The sequence below is a fragment of the Aspergillus novofumigatus genome (genome assembly GCF_002847465.1).
Source record: "Aspergillus novofumigatus IBT 16806 chromosome Unknown P174scaffold_3, whole genome shotgun sequence".
Lineage (NCBI taxonomy): Eukaryota > Fungi > Ascomycota > Eurotiomycetes > Eurotiales > Aspergillaceae > Aspergillus > Aspergillus novofumigatus.
This window is the reverse complement of record NW_020194276.1, coordinates 3,941,095-3,959,704: the sequence shown is the minus strand read 5'-3', so window position 1 is coordinate 3,959,704 and position 18,610 is coordinate 3,941,095. Positions and strand designations below refer to the sequence as shown.

Genomic DNA, 18,610 nt, shown 5'->3' with positions numbered 1-18,610 from the left:
GCTCTGCTTCTGTTCTAACTCTTCCTACTTGTACTCGACTTCCCGCACCTGCCTCTTCGTTCTCGATGGCGGTCAACTTGGACCTGTTGGGGGTGGTGGGCACTTGGATAGCTGCTGTCCTTGGAATTATTGCGCTCGCCGGCATCTTGCCTGTCTATGTTCTCTACCGGCAGACGCAAACAGAGCGCCATATTGCGCTCAACAAGGTGCATGACCCTCATAAGACGTACATAACAGCGGGATACCCGCTATGGCTGGGGAGGCGGTTCTTTCGATCTTACAGTGTGCCTAACCTGGTAGACCCTCCAACATGGTCGCAGCTTACAGTTGTTGCAAGGCGACGCTGCGAGGGGTTTGGAACACATGTTTTACGATCTTTGACGGGGTGGGTGAATTTTGCAAATGTCCTGCAGATATACAACATCAAGCCAGCAGGTTCCAAGGGGAAATTGGCCTTTGCCCGTCAAGAAGCCTTACTGCCTGTCCATCGCGGTTGGTTGTTGCTGCTGGGAATAATCGACCGGTACTCGGATCAGATGAACCGGCCCGACAAGGGCCTGTTTGTTGGTGAAGCAGAAGAGGCAGAGATGGATGAGTTTGGGCCTTGGGCCATCTTTGGCATTAGCGGCGTACTTGAACATATTGTCGCTTCGGCTTTGCGGCAGAAAGATGTCGAGTCTGGTCCAGAAGTGGTGGATAAAGTAGTGTTTCGCATGCATTCCGTACAGCACATGGCCAGGGTATCGGATTCTTTTCTACGTGGCGACGATATGGCTATTCTGTCGTTGGTTGCCTTATATCTTGGCTATCTGGTTAGCGTTGATGGCAAAGAGCATTATGACCTTGAGACGCCGGATACCATGCTAACTGTGTATACTTCGGCGCACCGACGTGATTCTGGTGAGGATACTTCTCATAAGATCTGGATCTGGGACCAGAAACCAATGGACAGTCTACCGTCTCAACAAAGAAGACTGATGCAAGAGCTGGGAATCAAACTGCCGCGAGTGTTGAAGCTGAAGGAAGTCGTAGCTCCCAACCAAGCCATCTTCCACCAGATGCCCCGTGATGCTGCTCAAAGTTATCAAGTTATTTCGCACAAGGGGAAAGGAAAAGCCTGGATGACTCGGTCCAGTTTACATACTCTTGTGCTCGCGGTTTTGAGACTTAATATTACTCCGCAGTCGTTTCTTTTCAACAACCCGCCGCTTAACCAAGACATATTGAGCCATTTATTTTACTCGGGAAATTTACGGACCTTCGCCGAGACGACAGAGAAGTTTAGTAGGAACTTGGATGTCCTCACACAAAGGGAAAAACAGGATCTGGAACGATCCTTGCGGAATCTCAAAGAAAATGCACCCGAAGACGGTACCTGGATGGAATGGAGCCGTACAAGAATGGACGCCTGCATCTCACTGGACAAGTTGCTGAATGAGATTTGCCAAAAAAGAGGCAAGCTTCTCTGTTGCGTCATCTCCATCCTGTATATGCAAGAAGATGGCTTTCGATTTATATGCAATAGATACAGAGTATTCGACTACGATGACCCCGAAGTGCTTGCGAAGCAATTCATGGTGGACTTGTCGTCTAAAAAGGTTCTGGCGCCACTACCTTATATTGAAGGCGAACCTGAATTCGAGCAGTTCTATTTTGATTTCCCGACAGTCTTCTCGGACGCCGAGCTACTTGACGTCTGGCCGTCGCCTATGAACAGGTATCCAGTGCCTATTTCGTTGCCGCTCGCCATGATAGCATGTCTGCGGGGACACTTGAGGATGGCTATGTGGGACATGAGACTGAATAGCTCGCCACTGGCCGATTTCTATCGAACGCTGCGCAGTGGTATCGTGCATATTGTGCCCCAGGAAATGCCACCACCAGGCTCTCTCTCGACGGAATTCTTTCCTCCTCCTCGTACTTCTCCTCCTCCCCTTCCTGTTCCTCCTGAAGAGCCTGTTGTCCGTTTCGCCCATTACGAAAGAGGCTCCACCTACGATACATACCAAGATTCCCGAGCCAGCAGCTCTGACTATGAGCCGCGTCGGCGCCGCGTGGATAGATGGATGAGAACCTATGTCGAAAGCGTATATTCCTCGTCTGCTGACTCCGTCCAAACAAATTCCGCCATTACAGCATCATCCTTTCCCCGGAAGGCCACGCCGAGGATGGCTACGTGACCGCTCCAGAAGAAGATGCAGACGACGAGGTAACTGTTGTCATAAGGAAAAAACCACTACCGCCACCATTGCCAGAAAATTATGCCCCATCTTCTTCTGCTTCATCACAACACGCTGACCCAGCTATTCTCTCGCATGATGAAGACCCAAAATGCGCAGTTCGGCTTTCTGTCCTGAGAAACCTGTTGACTGAAGATGAGGCGGTCAGAGTAAAAGCTCTCGAAGACATCGAGAGATCTATAGACAGACAAAGAAAAGAGTGGCAGACGCATGCGGCAATAATAATGCCATCCAAATACCGAGAAGACAGGGAAAGGGCCTTAGCGTACGCTCTTGATCGAGAGTATCCTACTACGAGATCTGGTCAGCGTCGTCCATACAGAGGGTTCCCTTCTGACGGACCTAAGCGCAGGTCAGGGTCGCACCGTGGTGGCAAACAAAAGGACGCAGCTTCGATGGGCATACTTGACCAACGAAATAAAGGAATTACGGAAGAAGTAGTCAGGGGTGTGGTTGGGACAACACGGCGTCACCGGAAAGAGGATAAAAGCCTCCAGTTCGATGATATCCCGGTTAGGGCTCGCCGGTAGTGGGTAGCAATGATGTCTATGCATCAAGAGGGTACATATGTAAATAATTGCATAAATCAATGTCTCTAAAGAATACTGATTATTTTCCGGAGCGTGTGAACTTCTGTTCAAGAAACTCCTAGCAAACTAAACTATCCACAGCGGGATCACCTGTGATTTCCCAGGCTTGTAGGACTGAGCTGGGCACCTTTATATCTAATCAATCTTTATTTCAGCTTGCGCGTGCTTGACAAGCCAATAACAGCTATATATTAACTTCTGCATCCCACCTCCAAAATTAATATTTATGCGATGCACGCCAGGACTGAACTCTATGATATAAGTCTTGCTACTAGGGGTACTGTAATTGATCATGAGCGAATGAGACCCACAAGCTCAGTACCTAACATGGACCACGGTGCGTCTGAAACTATGGATATTTCTATTATGGGGAATTATTGCCGCAAAGCATTATTATTATTAAATATGAATGGCTGTGTCTGGTTCTCAGAGTACACAGAAAAGATACTTATCAGCCTGGGCAGCCTAAGAGCTGCACCAGCCTCCTTAACTATTTAAGTAATATAGAACTTAAGTAGTAGGTCTTTACATCGTGTATGTCTTAATAGTTTATTTTATAGAGAGAGAAGTTCTGAGTATATATAGTTATGCTAAAAGAGAATCATGCTCTGCTAACTATTTACAATAGAGATTCTAGTTATTGGTTATTACACTTTCTTCTAGCGGTGGCATCTACTAGCTACACACTAGTTATACTTAATATACCTCTTATAATAGAGATATTCTATGTGTGCATAGTGTGTCTGTTGACTATTCAGGCTGTAGATCACTATTAAACAGTATCCTGATAAGCCACCATAACCTTATAGTAAGATATAATGATGCATCTAATTAATAATAAAACTTATTTGAAAACAATATGATTATCCCAGCTTTCTCAAAAAAGAAAAGATGATTACAGAGCCAATTATCACTCAAGCGAAGCATACTAGTGGTCAAAACTGTCAAGTAGCTGCTTACCAGAAGTGTAACGACTTGTAAACTTGTTTAGAACTAACGAGCGACGAGTACCAAATTGGTTATGATAGTAAAGATATGAATTTCACAGAGAAGCCAGCAAGTTGGTTGATGTTGAATCCTTCCAACAATTCCTCATGGTCCTCACCCTCCTTTCCACACCGAATCTATACAACGCGAAAACATATCAGTGATGCTGGCCCAATAATCCTGCGGTAGATTGGTCACATACCATTCCAACCCAATCGTAATCATTCTAGCACCTGGCTGCGCCATCATTGGTACCGTGGCATGTGGAAGCATGACAGTCCTGGATCTCTGTCCATTTACCACCTCGGCACTCGACCTTTTTGAACGAATAACCATGAGCAAAGCTGGTCTAATCTTACAGCCAGGACATGTTAACATACCACACCAGTCCTGTCGCAGCCGCAGAAATGCCTATCTCCGTTCGAGGCATTGCAAGGACTGTTCGTACGCCTTTGGTCACCGCCATAGCCAGCACCGCAGGTGTCCTGGACCTGGAACTCGCCTCGAGGGAGTGTGGACGCACTGACGGCAGTGGCAGCCATGAGAGTGCAGAGGAGAGCTGTGAACTTCATGATGAAAGAGTAGTTGTTTGTATATTGAAACGGGTTGTCTTGATTGAATTTGACTGTTGAGGAAGGCTTGATGTCCAAGAGTACTGAGTTTCTAGAGGAAACATGGAGGTATTTATACCTCTTCGAAGCAAAGGTCAAGTCATCGTCCCAGTTGAGTTACATAAGAGTTAACCAGGATGCTGATCACTCCTTCTACTGAAGGGACTGTATAGTATCATCCCTGCATGGCTGTCATGCTCCAGCCTGCAAAAGCACTGAGAAGGAGAAAGTCGAGGTGCAGAGATTTGTGGAGATGAATGCAGTCAGCTTGAGTTGTTCTAACAGCCTGTTGACCACCAACAGCCCGAGTTATCTCAGCACTTTAGTGGATTGACAACCGACAGATGCTACAGTAAGTGCAAGGATCAGAGTAAGCCTGCGGACCGGTGGTCTTGAGTACAGGGCAGTAATAGGGTCGACAAAAGGTACCATTAACCAATTGTGTTGCCAGCATGGACTCGTCGTTATGCAGTCTTTTTTGCCCCCTCTCCGGTATTGCATCTGTTGGTCTGGGTACAGGTCCATCTCTTCTGATATGTGGATTGTCTCACTCGCAGGATACCATCTGCTTTTGGTGCGTACATTCGATGAACCGCAGTCTTTCACCGACAATCAAGCCTAGAAAGAGGAGCCAGACAGCTTCTTGCCATTATGCTAGGAAATCTGGTCCAACTTATTTTATTCGTAGACTTGGTAAATTAAGCATAGATACCTTTATGAATTTAATGCAGTACTTCAGACAAGTGGTACATGCGTCATAAGACGTCCAGCATAGCTTTCTGATTTGCTGGAGTCGTCTATCAGATCTCGTATGTGGAGCGAGCCTGAAATATTGAAGATGCCACGAGTCATGCCATGCCCAGTGCATTGCGCACTATGCGCGTAAGCAACTAGCAAGCCATGGCCCCAACTGCCCCCTGCCCTCTGACTCGACTGAGACGACGCCGCAAGGTACTCGTAGATCGAATAGACGTGGCGTACAAGGCCACCGATCAGGGAGAGTGCCCCCGTGAGCATGCGGGGGGCTGCCATTCTTCTTGTTTACCCCTGTTTCCTTATCCGAGGATACGACCAAACTGGATGGTGATGGGATAGTAAAGGCACTAGGATAAACACAGATCCTTTTACTCAGACAACTTTTATGCAAATTATGGAATCACCTGATCAATTTACACCACAAACGCTTGGATGAATATGTTCCTGGGTAAACATGATCCCTTAATCTGCTTAAAGTAGTATCTGAGTAAAAAGGTGGTGACCGAGAACTGCCAATGGCCCAGGCAAGTTATACAAAAGGATCTTGATCATGATACCAATTATTGGTCCATTGAATTATACATATTAACGAAGAACCTCCTGCGACGGTTGTCGATCACACACTAACCAAGCCTGCCATGCAGGGTTCCCGGCCCTAACTCCTAGCCCATAGTTGGTGGCGAAGACTCTTGTCCTCCATTGCATGATTGTGGCATAGCCCTGCTTGGCATCTGGCCTTCGCATAGGACGGGCCCTAGGATGGGGAATAATCCTCCAATGCGGATCAACATCTTGAGATCGTTAATATAATAAAAGACAAGAGGGTTACATCCGGCGCCTCCGGAACTTATTCCTGTTTGATCTAGAGTACCTAGAGTGCTGAATAACTTGAGCCCAGCCCTAGGCAGGGGGCCTAAGAAGTGGGCCTTGGCTGAATTATGTGCCTTCCGAAGTCAGGCGATGTTAGTAGGGAGCATAAATAAATATCAAGCAGTGAGCTGGCGCTAGCAGCACCTTGACTAGCGCGGCGGGGTACCCCTAATCAAGCTGAAACCAGGGCGGCGCCTTAAACAAAAGTCCCCTACCCGAGGGCACTAGCCTGACCAATAGCTAGGTGCCTACGGGTACAACATAGTTACAGTAGAAGAACCTCGCCAACACAAGCCTCGATATGTCGGATACTCCGATTAGGTTCCGCCAACGCCATGATGAGGCTCAGAATTGAGGAATATGCTGTCCCTCACATGATAGGCCAGGCCAACACAAATACTACTTTGTCTTTTCTTCCGTTGTCAACGATGAGAAAGCCAGTTGGTCCTTACAGGATGACCTACATTTTCTATCTGCGAACTAAGTCCTTCTGATATAAGAGAAGTCTTCAGTGCCAGAAGAAGCCAGAGTATTTTATTACCATCAGAGAAGATTACAGAGGCAGCAAAAGTCCGCTGATTGCGAGGCTGTCGAGTGGCGGTACCATTGGTTAATTGCTATTCTAGGTTAGGCAGTTAGAGCGTGGTGCGTTTCCCGGTCATTGGTCGGCATGTCTGGAATGAGTGACAATCAACTGGGATATCGCAGTATTCCTTGTCCCTGAATGAGACTTACTGCGGCTCTAGCAACGAATAGACATCCAGGAGACGCAAAATTATCCACATGAAGAGGGGATACATGCGGAGAAGGCTGTAGTCTTGGCTTGTCCGCTGTCAATCCAGAAGACCAAGTCTTCCTAGCTGTGTAAAAACCTGCCTAATTTCAGAGGACCCTACTAAGCTGGATCATTGGGTACATAATTAACCAATAAACAAAAGATGCGAGGGCTGCTCAAATGGTCTGGAGATTCTCGCATCATGCGATAACATGGCTCCACTGCCCAGCAGTCAAATCACTTTGTTTTCACCTGCACATTGTCGTGAGAGATGTGTCATTCTTCATTTGTCCCGAGCTTTCCCAGAAAGTGAAATCTCACCCCCTCGGTGACGCCGTTTTCGAAGTACCTTGGCTGATTTTATGATGATTATGGTGAGCAAGACCGACAGAATAATGCTGCATATCATCGAGTAGCTTGTGAGGCCAATATGTCTGGAGTTTGGTGCGTGTTTGCCTTTGCCATTGTCAATGGGATCATCGACACCTTGGACCGGTGGTCCGTATATTGGCTGATCCCCTGGCTCGTAGTGCTCATCTTGTCCGCGAAGCCATCGTTCGTAGTCGGTTTCGGGTCTAGAGAATTTCTTCGGCTTTGCTGAGGCCATCTGCTTTGAAAATCGGTCCACTTCTGAAAGATTCCCTTAGATGTAAGCGCAGTGATGGGCGTGTAGGGAGAGTATTGGTTCTTACCGTACAACAAACAGTTTTCGTGGATTCTTAGATCTAGCAGACTCCTGCCGAAGATATTTGAAGCTGAAGGTGTGGATTTTACTATCCTGGGAGCTGAGCTAGCCGACAAGATACAGAAAGCCCCTCTCCGGAGAGGTCCAGATCCCTGTACGTTATGACGCTGGACCCGCAGCCCAACAATTTCCGTCCTTCAAAACTCCCGTTCCTTCCTCGGCTATTAAAGATACAGAACTGAAGCAGAATTCAAAGCTCAATCGAGCGTTACCCGCAAATGACAGTTGCTGAAACCGAGTACAGATTCGGAATGATGGTACTTTCAGCACTTTTCTTTCCAGCAATCTTGGGGCCAAGGCGCAGCCCTAAAAATTGAGAATCGCGAAGATCCCCAGCAGACTGGTGGATGAGGTGTTTATGTCATTGGATTTGTTTCACCGAGGCATAATCTCGTTGTCATCCGGGTTATCCAAATGCATACATGACACAGCACAACAAGTTGCTTAGCATTATTTAATCTGAAAATAGATACCCTATTAAGAGCTCTTGTTCTAGGGTCACCCTAGCAATAGTCAGCATGCTGAGCCTCCCCTTTAGTTAGCTGGCAGGAGTCAGAATGACGATAGCAGCACCTACAGATCTCTGAAGAGCCAGTTAGATTGGCTTTCTGTGTCGTCCTACCACCGTTGCAGCTAGTCCTGACATGGATCAGTAACCAATGATTAGTAGTACATAGCCGTCAGCGTCATTGTGCATAGACACCTTGGACGCATGGCTAATTTCACCTTCCAGGCCAAAAAATGCAGAGATTCTAACAAAACACTCACCAGAAGTGGTGGTCTCCAGCCTGCCAATTACCCACACGGATATACTGGCCTGCCCAGCCTGTGGTCACGTCCAGGCTACAGGCTAGTCTGCAGGCAATACAATGAAGTGCTTTCATACCGTCAGGTACCGCACTGGTGGAGAGCGGGCAGCGGACAGCCTAGTTTGTATGCAACACGCGCACAACGCTGTACATAAGCTCTGTATATTATTAGGTGGAGGACGCAGCCTTGCCGGCGCATCAGATGCAACCAAAGCCGAAGCTGCTGACGTCTCAGGTCCACTAAACAGGCATCCATGGCTGTGCCGAGAACTCTGTCTGCGGATTATGAGCATTATTCCTACCAAATCCTATACACGGTTTGCCATGAGACAAGATAATGAGAACTTTGGTATTTGTGCACAACTGCCTGGGAATATCAGACGCAAGACTTCGTCAGAGACCCTAGCACAGGGTAAGAAGAAGAAAAGGTTTCGGATATAAGATGTATGGTGTATTGAGCCTGACTGATCTCGGATAAAGTGATGGGTTAAAAAAATCCACTTTCCTGGGTGGCCTTACATACTGCGTAGTCCGCCATGGTTTGCAAATTATATCAGGCAAGGGAAGCACCGTCAGAGCCCACCGTTGGTATCTACTTCTAGCAACCTTCAAAATGGGTTACCCCCGTCTACACGTTCTTTTGGAATACACTGTACACAGACATGGAACCTGCGGGGTTGGCTGTTGTGGTCCTGGGCTTTTTTGCTCTATTCAACTCCTGCTTGGAGGCTGTCGAGCGATTCGACTCTTGGAGAAATTTTGGGGATGACTCACGCTGCACTTTATGAACAATCGTTTGGAGGCCGAAAAATGATAAGGCCAATATGATTACTTTGAGCAAGCCCTTGGTCTATTTTGTTGGTGTATGAGGTAAGTCATGGGAGAAGTTCACTCTGGACCGCTGGCATGTATGCTGGCCGATATTGAGGTCAGTTGCACATCAGTGGTTGAAATATCGGCTTACATTGACATATATATATAAGGCCGGATCCGATGTCATTTGAATTTTACTCTTAACCCTAGTACAAGTCAGAGCACAAGCCACTTCTTATATTTTAGTACGTCCGGTCAGTTCCATATGACTAGACAACAGGACGACTTTCTTGCTTTATCCAATCCATGCAAACCTTAGAGCACGAACCATTTCAAGTACTTTGAAATGAAACAGAGCAAAGGATTCTCCGAGGCCGCGCCGTCCACCCTCTGACATCCTCTTCGATCGCGCTTCGGCAGCTTTGTTTATATATATATCAAAGCCCCACTCCCTTGCAGCAACCAAGAAAATCTGGAGCTTGTTTCAGTGACGATCCTGCTCCGGAACTAGGTGATTACTTAGGAGATCTGAGTATAATTCTGCCTCTTGCAATGTGTTATAACCTGGAGCAACAGGACGCGGCGTTTTCCCCTATGCAGAATCTCGTTCGCGCCTTTGGCTACGATAGCCGGCACCTTGAAGATCATTCAGGGTCTGTAGCCTGTCGACAAGCGCAAACACGCTCGAACCTCAGCGAGTATAGCCGAAGTGTGTATACCCCAGAGACGAAATAGCATCGCGCACATCCCGTAGTCTTTTGATTGATAACACCTTGGAGTATTTCGCTTCGGAGGGAATGGTTCTTGCAAAGCTTTTAGTGCAGGTCCCACCCATCTCGTGCATCCTATCTGTCCACCAGCTTTAATAGTCGTTGATGCGGAGAGGACAACTCCCGTAGGATATAAAAACTGTCTTCATCATGTCTCCAAATTATGTAGAGCCACCGACAACTGAGATATTACTTGAATTTAGTATGAACGGCATTACATTCGGATCACTGTATGCTCCTCCGGAACAGTCACTGTTATTTGGTCTCGGCGACACGAGATCTTCGCTGAAATACTCGTATTATTCAATTATGGCATAGCTAGCCTCGAAGGTATTATAATATAAATGTACATTGCCTAGCAGGACAATAGCAGACCACCAGAGGTATATATGGAGACAATATGGTGTAAGATCCGAAGACGCGCAGGAATTGTACACCACAGAGAGACGTCATCTGGACCTCGCACCCTTCTTACAGGGCAAGAGCGAGAGCCAGTATACCAGCAGCACCGGCAAAGCTGACGGCCACGGCGCCAGTGGGAGCAGCGTTCGGAGTCGAGGTCGGGGTCGAGGTTGAGGCAGCACCGGCAGAGCCCGAGGCCGTGGTCTTGGTGTTGGTGGAATGAGTCTCCGAAGCAGGAGAAGTGACGGCGGGAGTGGTAGTAGTAGAACCGGCGGGGTAGCAGCAGGGTTACCGCTGGCGGTAGCGGTGGGAACAGCACCGCCGAGCTCAGCCATGACAGCGCTAGAAGCCCAAGCCTTGACGCTGTCGGGCAGGTTGCGGTACCAGTCCGGTATCTGTCCTTGCTCGATCTGATCGACGATGCCGGCGGCCTGGGTAGGGTTGGTAAGGGCCGCAATGACAGAGGGAGGAATAGCCGTCATGAGGACGTCGAGGACGGAGCTAGGAATGGAGTCCATCAGAGCGTTCAGGTCATCGCCAGCCTGAGGGGCCGGGGCAGGATTGGCCACTGCCAGAGCGGCGAAAAGGAGGGTAGCGAGCGCCTTGAATTGCATGGTGGCAGTATAGATAGAGAGCGAGCAAAACGGATGGGAATGAACGACGGTAGAGACTGAGCAACTTGTCGAATACAACCGCACGGGGGAGAGATGGTCTGCTTTATTTATTTCTCGGGAAGCGGCTGGACCCTGGGGCCCTTGAAGATGATTAGATGAATAACTGAATACGATCCATCGTCTGGATTACCCCTTTTCCGAAGTTTATCCACCCGTTTGAGCCTCGTTCTCCACCAATAAAGTTGTGCCTTTTCCAGAGCTGTACAGTCTAGATCCCGCGCCGTCTTGAGTTAAACCGCGGTTTTCCCACGCTATCGATACCACTAACATCTAACCTGCTGCTGTGGTCCAATCAAATGTGGCGGTTGGCGTTTCATTAGCTTAAAGGATGAGGAAATGGACAGGATTGGTCATTTTGGAGAAATAATGGGTACTGTGAAATTGTCCAGGATCTCAGGGATTTGGCAGGAACAGAAGGTGATCCTTCACACAATCCCTCTACACTGTAAGGTACGGAGTAGATAGGAGAGGCATCCTCTTATGGCTAAAGACTAATACTGCCCAACATCAGCACGTATTCCTTCGAGAGACAAACATCCAGCAATTCCAGCAATCGGTGGAGGGTTTGCAAAATGTCCTGGCAGAACTGCGAATTGATATGCGCCACTTTTGAAACTATCCAAAATGTAAACCATCGTTACAGATCATAGTTACAGGTCATAATCTTCTGCACATATACGTCATATATACAGCTAGTAGACATATCTGAAAGTCTTATTCTCCCTGTCCGTCAACCCGGCCCACTTGGTGTCATCCTGTGTCTGACCCTCCTGCCCTCCTGCAGCACGGTCCCTGCGCTTGTTCTCCCACACATAATACAGGAAGAGGACGAAGGAGAGCATGGCTGCTGCAGCCTGCGTCGCTAGCACTGCAATCTTAGCCGGGTGATAATCCGGCGCATCTCGCGCCTGGAACGTCTGAGGACCAATGATGTTTCCGACCGAAAAGGAGCCGGCCACGAGCGCACTGGCAAACGCACGCTTGGTATGTCCGGCGCAGTTGGCCGCGGTCCATTGGTAGAGAATGGGGAGGGTGGCGACGATGGCGTTGACGAGGTAAATTCCAATGAGAACACCTGCTTTGTTATGCTTGGGGAGGAAGGAGAGCAGACCGCCGCCGAGGATGCCGGGGAGGGTGGAGGCGATCAGCCAGGCCCAGCGGTGGGAGACTCGGCGGATCCCGAAGCCGACGAGGAGAGTGAAGAAGATGCTAACAATGCCCGAGGGCATATTGAGCAGGGCCGCGTGCGGACCCGAGAAGCCGAATCCGGCAATCAAGGTTGCCGAGTACGAGGTCACCACTCCACTGGAGACGGAGATCTGTGCGGTACTGTGTCAGTGATCGGAAAAAATGCGTGATAATCAGGGAATAGCGAACATACCAGCATGGTGATGATCATGATGAACCACAGCTGAACGTCGCGTACAGCCTCCCAGATTTGTTTTACGTTAAAGTCACTGCTCCACACGCCGGTCTGGTTGACACTGACGTGGTTCAAAAGAGCGACCTTCTCGCGGTCGGTCAGCCACTTTGCCTTCATCGGCGCGTCGGGCAAGAAGATGAAGGTCAGCGCGCCAGTAAGGGACGTGACAAGTCCGAGAACGAGAAACATAACGCGCCACCCTTGGAAAGACGGGTTCTTCACATGCTGGAAGCCAAAGGAGATAAGACCACCCAGGATCTGTGCCACACCCAGTCCGACATACCACAGCGTGAATCGGGGCGCCGCTTCGCTTTTGGTGTAGTACTGACTGCTCAGCAGCATCAGAGAAGGGCCAATCGTGGCCTCGAAAATGCCGAGGAAGATGCGAGAGACCAAAAGAGTACGATAGTCACGGGCGCCGGCACAGGCCGCCGCAGCAACACCCCAGAGGAAGACATTTGCTCCTAGCCATTTGGCTGGAGGAGTCTTTTGCAGGAGAATTACTAGAGAACATCATGGAGATGAGTAGCATGCGGGGCACCGGAGGGATGAGACATACCGAGCGGAGCCTCCGCGATCAAGTAGGCAATGAAGAACCAAGTCGCTGCATTGGAAAAATCATTGCCGACTAGCTTGAGGTCTTTCCTTATTCCCATCACAGCAGCATACTGCCGGAATAATCAGAGAGAAAACTTTGTGCCCAGGGGAGAGAGTGGCGTACATTGAGCATCACCTTGTCGAGGAACTGCAGAACATAGCAGCAAAACATGAAGGGGATAATGCGATAGTCGATCTTGCGTCGCAAAGCCGCAAGATCGACAGTCGCCTCATCTTGAACATTGGCATGTTCATCCAGATAATTCAAGGCATCATCGCGTCGTCCATGGATAGGATGGGAGTCTACATCTGGCCTTTTCTCGGCCATTTTGACGATAGAAAGGCGACGGAGAACGGAGAAAAGAAAAAACGAAGGACGAAAAAGCAAAGGAAAAAGCAACACGTCAGATGTGAAACGAGAAGTGGAGGGTTAGTAGTACAAAGGATGAGGGGAGGGATGCAGGTCACAATGCTGATCAGCTATCTAAAGTACGTAAGGCAGTACGTACTGAAGATGCTCCCGACTTTAAAGGATGGGTTGGGGGCCAAGCGATGGTGGGGTTAGAAGGATGCACCAGTCTTACTTTTTTTTCCTCGCATGTTTTACTTTGACTAGACTGTAGGGATCATCTTGAGCAGTTGAACGTGCAGATATCCCGATCCAGCTAAACACCGGCCGTAGTAGCGCAGAAGAATGCAGCTTTTGGCCAGGGTCCCCGGTCTAGCGCTACAAGCACACAGGTGCCCAGACTCTAGATAGTCATGGCTGGCGCAAAGACTAGAAGCGTTGGTTTCATTGCTCTGAAAGAATTCATTTAATTATCTCGGGTATTTTCCGCGGAAGAAATTAGTTTTCTTGGAAGCCCAATCCTTCAGGAAGAAACAAGGAGTGTAGTCCGCACGGAGATCGAACAAATTCATACTCGGGTGTATTTTCCAGCTGATGCGGATTGGACTTTTAATAAATCTCCCATCATGGATGGTTATACAAAACAATGCGATATATGACTGCTGATCTTATTATTTCCTCATCCAACATCACCTTTATGTGACGCTCAATATGGGCTGGGTACACAATGCTTCGCCGGAGATCGACGCCCAGTCCAGGTATCCCGTCATCCTGGGAGTGTGCATTACTCTGACTCTGTTGATGGTCATCACCGTTTGCCTGCGATTGTTCGTGCGTATCAAGCTGGGGAGATTCGACGCTGCCGACTATGTGATGGTGTTTGGAATGATCTTCAGTGTCGTTTACAATGCTCTTTGTATAGCTCGTAAGTCCATCATCTGGCCCACATAACCCATGAGCCATGACCCATGCTCACAACAGCAGAAAGCCGTTATGGACTGGGGTTACCACTGGCTTTGCGGCCAAAGACAGACCTTCCAACGTACACAAAGGTACAACTCATCCGTTCATACTCGATTAGTTCTTTCTGACCAGTAATGCAGCTCAACTACGCCGGTCGGCCATTCTACCAGCTCGGAATCGCCGGTTTCAAAGCCGCACTGTGCATCAACTACCTTCATCTGCTCGAAAAGACGTCCAAGCGCTTCTACCGCATGTTGGTCTGGGGGGTGATCGTACTGTCGACCTTGGGACATGTGGCTGGCACACTGGTTCTGATTCTAAACTGCAAGCCGGTAAATTACTATTGTTCCGCACGGTGTCAAGAGTTGTGCCTAACCGGATCCAAATCGATAGGTCGAGCGATCCTGGAATCAGACCATTGCTGGTAAATGCCTTCCGGTAGGACCGACCTTCTACGGTCTTGCAGCCTTTACAATCATATCCGACGTGTTCGTCATCTTCCTGCCGATTCCATTGCTACTCCAATTGAAAGTGAAACCGGCACAGAAGGCAGGAGTGGTGTGCTTGTTCCTGCTCGGGTTGTTTACTACCCTCTGCTCCATTCTACGCCTGACTCAGATTCATCGCGTGGTGGCCATAGATGGTGATTCGACCATGTTAGTCCTGTGGGGCACAATCGAATTCAATGTCGGGGTGAGTTGGACGTTAAGCGCAAAGATAGAACGTGATCTGACCGATGTCCAGAATATCGTCACCTCTCTTCCATTCCTTACGCCCATTCTCAAGATATGGGCCCGCGACTTTCACTCCCGCAGTGGCGGCGAGCTTCGCAAGAACACCGGATACTCATTGCAATCATACTCCAAGAACCGACAGTCGCAATTGAGATCCGAAAACTCCAAGAAGCCAGTCCTTGTTCAACGGACGCCCAGCGAGGAGCTAATCCTCGACGCTGACGATTCCACTGCTCGAGCGAACGCCGAGATCCACGTCACGGTCGAGTACCGTGTCTCACACGAGAACGATAAATGATACGTGGGGACCATTTCCGTTTCTCTGTATGTTCGACCATTCCTTCCTTTACTTTTTTTCCTTTGGTGTCTATTTGTTGTGAACGACGTCATTTTGGCCGACGGATAGTTTGATCGATCAATACCATGGCCCAATCCCTCTAGAATGATTTTGACAATATGCCCGACAGCACGAGAAGATAAGCGATGGATCTTCGACTAAACTACCAAAGTAAGCTGTGTCCTAGCCTGAGGTCCGTCGTCGAACCCAATTTTTTACTTTCTGCGGGTCTCTGGCGGGACTCGGATTACTGCCAATTCAGCCTATTAGGCAACGGAGACAAGGTTCCGTTCAACCGGGCATTAGATATCAATTAGGAATTAACCGAGAAGACCATGCGATAGATACTGGCATACTGCTGGTCCTTCAATTTGAAGTGACAGGGATCAACAGCCAAGGTTCGCCGGCGTCTTCCTGGCGTCACTCTAAAGACAACACTAAACCCCTAGTGATATAGGCTGTAGCCTGTGACCAAGCAAGACATTGGTCCAGCCGTATTATTAATTTATTTGAGAGTTGGTTGGAAATGTCCTATTGACTCATTGAGTTTCATTGTCACGGTTTGAAGGATTTCCTTATCCCAATTCCCAACCAATCCCGCTATGAATCCATGCTGCCATGCATCCTTCCAAATCTACGCAGCCAGCCTATGGTCTACACACGTGTGATTGCAATTAAATCTCGCAACACAGGGTACTAGCACGGGGTAAGTCCGGTTATTTGCCCGGCTGTCCAAGGATCATCCGGTGGACTTTTCAGGCACCCAGTCAGCCAGTCATGACAGGGGCTGTGTAAATGTCCGAATGGTCCCATTATCGCCCACTCACCACCACGCCACTTGTCCCAGAGTCAAAAGTTTCTTACGGCTGACAGTTATTCTTCGGGCCTGATATCCATTCTATTTGACTATCTACTTACCAAAATCAGGGCAGAACGTTAATAGCCAACTGCCAAGTCAACAGCATGTCTGGTCTACCCATCCTCATCATTGGTGCAGGGATCAGCGGTCTGACCCTGGCCCAGTATCTGCACAAATCAGGGGTCTCATTCCTCATCTTTGAGCGGGACTCCTCTATCGATATCCGGACCGGGGGATGGGGTCTGACGCTGCATTGGGGACTGCCGATCCTGCGGGAAATGCTGCCCGAGCATATCGTCGCACGGTTACCCGAATGCTCAGTGAACAAGGAAGCTTCCGAGAGTGGCGATGTCGGTCGGTTCCCGTTCTTTGACCTCAGCTCCGGATCGGCGCTGTTCGAGGTCCCGGCTGCGGAGAGGCTGCGGGTGAACAGGGGGAGATTGAGGGAGCTGTTGGCAACGGGGATTGACGTCAAGGTCTGTCTTTTGAGGTCTGTAGCTTTCTAAAAAAACTAATGGAAGCAGTGGTCCAAAACAGTGGTAGACGTCACATCGACAGAGGAGAGCGTCACGGCGCACTTTGAAGATGGTACTTCCTACAAGGGTAGTGTTCTCATTGCCTGTGATGGCGCCAATTCTCGCATCCGTAAACTGGCATACCCCGACTCGTATCAGATGAATCCGCTCCCTGTGCAGCTCCTTGGAGTGACAGTCCGGTATTCGCCAGAGCAAGCCGCCTGTTTCCGGGCTATGGACCCTTATATCTTCCAGGGAGCTCATCCGGAATCGAACGTCTTCTTATTCTTCAGCTGTATGCATGTCTTCTACCTGTGTTTCTTACCGCTAATACTCTGCAGTCCTCGACACCCCGAACAACTTTGACGACAGTACTGATGCCTACGTCTGTCAGATCATCGTCTCATGGGCCGATAATAAAAACATCCCGCTCCCACCGGACAATGCTGGACGGATTGCATTGATGAAAGAGTTGACAGCCAACTGGGTCGAGCCATTCCGGTCGCTCGTCCACAACCTCCCTGACGATTCAGAGGCACGCGCAATCCGTGTCCAGGACTGGATCTTCACCCCGGGAAAGCGTCTTCATCCGCGCGTAGCGATGATGGGTGATTCGGCGCATACTATGACCATGTGTAAGATCTCGCGCATGACTAGGAGAATTACGCTAATATGGCCATCTAGTCCGTGGCGAAGGTGCCAACAGCGCCATCGCCGATGTTCGTGACCTCGTCCGGCGAATCAATTTCGCCTCGTCGGAGTAAGTCCTGTACCCGCATCGTCTGAACTGAGAATTCTGACTGTGTACAGCTCGCTATCATATGATTCCCTGCGTCGCTCTATCCAAGCATACGAGAATGATGTTTTTAGACGGGCGGAGGTGAGTGTTCTGAACTCACGACAGGCCTGTCTCGATGCGCACGATTACCCAAGGATCTTGAATGGAAGTCCGCTCGTGGCGAAGAGAGTGCTGGACAGCGAGTGGCATAACCATGAGGATATGAAGCCTCCCTCGATCTCAGCGTTGTCACACTGTCGGGAACTGGCGATCGACGGTAGATCGCCCACAAACCGAGGATATGTCCCTAAGCTGTAATCTTGCGTAGCGTTCTGTAGCAGCCTGTACTATGACAGCAGTAAGGGGGTCATTGAAGCCTCGCTTTTTACTGCTAAATAGTCCCAAACAACCTCGGAACGAATGATGAATGATGATGGGTGGCTAAGGCCGTTAACCTTGCTATAAGCGACCTAATCTGTTCTATAATCATTGACGAATAATGCAGGTCAATAGTCATAGATGTGACTTGGTATCCCCTGGACCTCTTCGTGCAAATATCCATCCCAAGGACGCGAAGGCCTACAAGTGAAATATCGACATGAACAGAGTGTAGTCACACTCGGATCCCTTACAAAGCCTCCGGCAGTTGACACGCCGCCGAAATGTATTTCTTCCAGGATTTTGATTCACAAGGACTGACTGATACGACAGCGACTCCCGCGACCTCGCCGACACGGAGCAGGCCGAATTTTCGCCCTCAACCATCTCCGTCAGTCCATCCCACTGACTTGCCTACCCTTCGGTAGAACATCAACATTAACGGATCAGTGCTCCAGATCAAGTGGGCAGGTCTAGTAACAAAGAAACTCGTTCTACGTTAGGAGATGGGCACCAAAATAAAATGTGGCGTTGCACTAATCATTTCCGCGTTGACTTCCTTTGTTACCCTCGAGACAATGAGACCTCAAGGCAGTGCACGACGACTATGAAACACAATATTTATCGTCGGGCCT

At 49.1% G+C, this 18,610-nt stretch overlaps 6 protein-coding genes across 6 annotated transcripts; 3 read left to right on the top strand and 3 right to left on the bottom strand.

Moving 5' to 3' along the window:
* Positions 1 to 33: 33 nt before the first annotated feature.
* On the top strand, positions 34 to 2,770 carry P174DRAFT_503380 (uncharacterized protein; the record flags this gene model as incomplete). Its single annotated transcript, XM_024831161.1, has 2 exons — positions 34 to 2,098; positions 2,137 to 2,770. The coding sequence occupies exons 1-2, from the start codon at positions 66 to 68 to the stop codon at positions 2,768 to 2,770; spliced, it is 2,667 nt and encodes an 888-aa protein (XP_024684796.1). The 5' UTR covers positions 34 to 65.
* Positions 2,771 to 4,043: 1,273 nt separating this feature from the next.
* On the bottom strand, positions 4,044 to 4,389 carry P174DRAFT_459645 (uncharacterized protein; the record flags this gene model as incomplete). The annotated part of the gene is made up of 2 exons (XM_024829781.1): positions 4,044 to 4,133; positions 4,198 to 4,389. The coding sequence occupies 2 exons, from the start codon at positions 4,387 to 4,389 to the stop codon at positions 4,044 to 4,046; spliced, it is 282 nt and encodes a 93-aa protein (XP_024684795.1).
* Positions 4,390 to 10,437: 6,048 nt separating this feature from the next.
* P174DRAFT_450484 (uncharacterized protein) lies at positions 10,438 to 11,117 on the bottom strand (the record flags this gene model as incomplete). The annotated part of the gene is made up of 2 exons (XM_024828937.1): positions 10,638 to 11,117; positions 10,438 to 10,572 (listed from the first exon to the last, which is right to left on the bottom strand). The coding sequence occupies exons 1-2, from the start codon at positions 10,980 to 10,982 to the stop codon at positions 10,438 to 10,440; spliced, it is 480 nt and encodes a 159-aa protein (XP_024684794.1). The 5' UTR covers positions 10,983 to 11,117.
* A 502-nt stretch (positions 11,118 to 11,619) lies between these two features.
* P174DRAFT_511798 (putative MFS transporter) lies at positions 11,620 to 13,590 on the bottom strand. Its single transcript, XM_024831820.1, has 4 exons — positions 13,187 to 13,590; positions 13,025 to 13,133; positions 12,424 to 12,968; positions 11,620 to 12,361 (listed from the first exon to the last, which is right to left on the bottom strand). The coding sequence occupies exons 1-4, from the start codon at positions 13,388 to 13,390 to the stop codon at positions 11,735 to 11,737; spliced, it is 1,485 nt and encodes a 494-aa protein (XP_024684793.1). The 5' UTR covers positions 13,391 to 13,590; the 3' UTR covers positions 11,620 to 11,734.
* A 335-nt stretch (positions 13,591 to 13,925) lies between these two features.
* Positions 13,926 to 15,797, top strand: P174DRAFT_388153 (uncharacterized protein). Its single transcript, XM_024823390.1, has 5 exons — positions 13,926 to 14,336; positions 14,396 to 14,463; positions 14,515 to 14,706; positions 14,768 to 15,067; positions 15,119 to 15,797. Exons 1-5 carry the CDS (start codon positions 14,123 to 14,125, stop codon positions 15,404 to 15,406), a joined length of 1,062 nt encoding a protein of 353 aa, XP_024684792.1. The 5' UTR covers positions 13,926 to 14,122; the 3' UTR covers positions 15,407 to 15,797.
* Positions 15,798 to 16,408: 611 nt separating this feature from the next.
* Positions 16,409 to 17,915, top strand: P174DRAFT_368855 (FAD-dependent oxidoreductase; the record flags this gene model as incomplete). The annotated part of the gene is made up of 5 exons (XM_024822248.1): positions 16,409 to 16,780; positions 16,826 to 17,114; positions 17,161 to 17,454; positions 17,504 to 17,573; positions 17,630 to 17,915. 5 exons carry the CDS (start codon positions 16,409 to 16,411, stop codon positions 17,913 to 17,915), a joined length of 1,311 nt encoding a protein of 436 aa, XP_024684791.1.
* Between the last annotated feature and the right edge of the window lie 695 nt (positions 17,916 to 18,610).

What these genes read in the sequence shown, in the direction of transcription:
- P174DRAFT_388153 (XM_024823390.1), top strand. Translation starts at nt 14,123, where the DNA reads ATGGGCTGGGTACACAATGCTTCGCCGGAGATCGACGCCCAGTCCAGG. An exon ending in ACCTTCCAACGTACACAAAG is followed by an intron (nt 14,464 to 14,514) that starts GTACAACTCATC and finishes CCAGTAATGCAG; the next exon opens with CTCAACTACGCCGGTCGGCC. An exon ending in TGATTCTAAACTGCAAGCCG is followed by an intron (nt 14,707 to 14,767) that starts GTAAATTACTAT and finishes CCAAATCGATAG; the next exon opens with GTCGAGCGATCCTGGAATCA.
- P174DRAFT_511798 (XM_024831820.1), bottom strand. Translation starts at nt 13,390, where the DNA reads ATGGCCGAGAAAAGGCCAGATGTAGACTCCCATCCTATCCATGGACGA. An exon ending in GATCGCGGAGGCTCCGCTCG is followed by an intron (nt 12,969 to 13,024) that starts GTATGTCTCATC and finishes GATGTTCTCTAG; the next exon opens with TAATTCTCCTGCAAAAGACT. An exon ending in TCATGATCATCACCATGCTG is followed by an intron (nt 12,362 to 12,423) that starts GTATGTTCGCTA and finishes AGTACCGCACAG; the next exon opens with ATCTCCGTCTCCAGTGGAGT.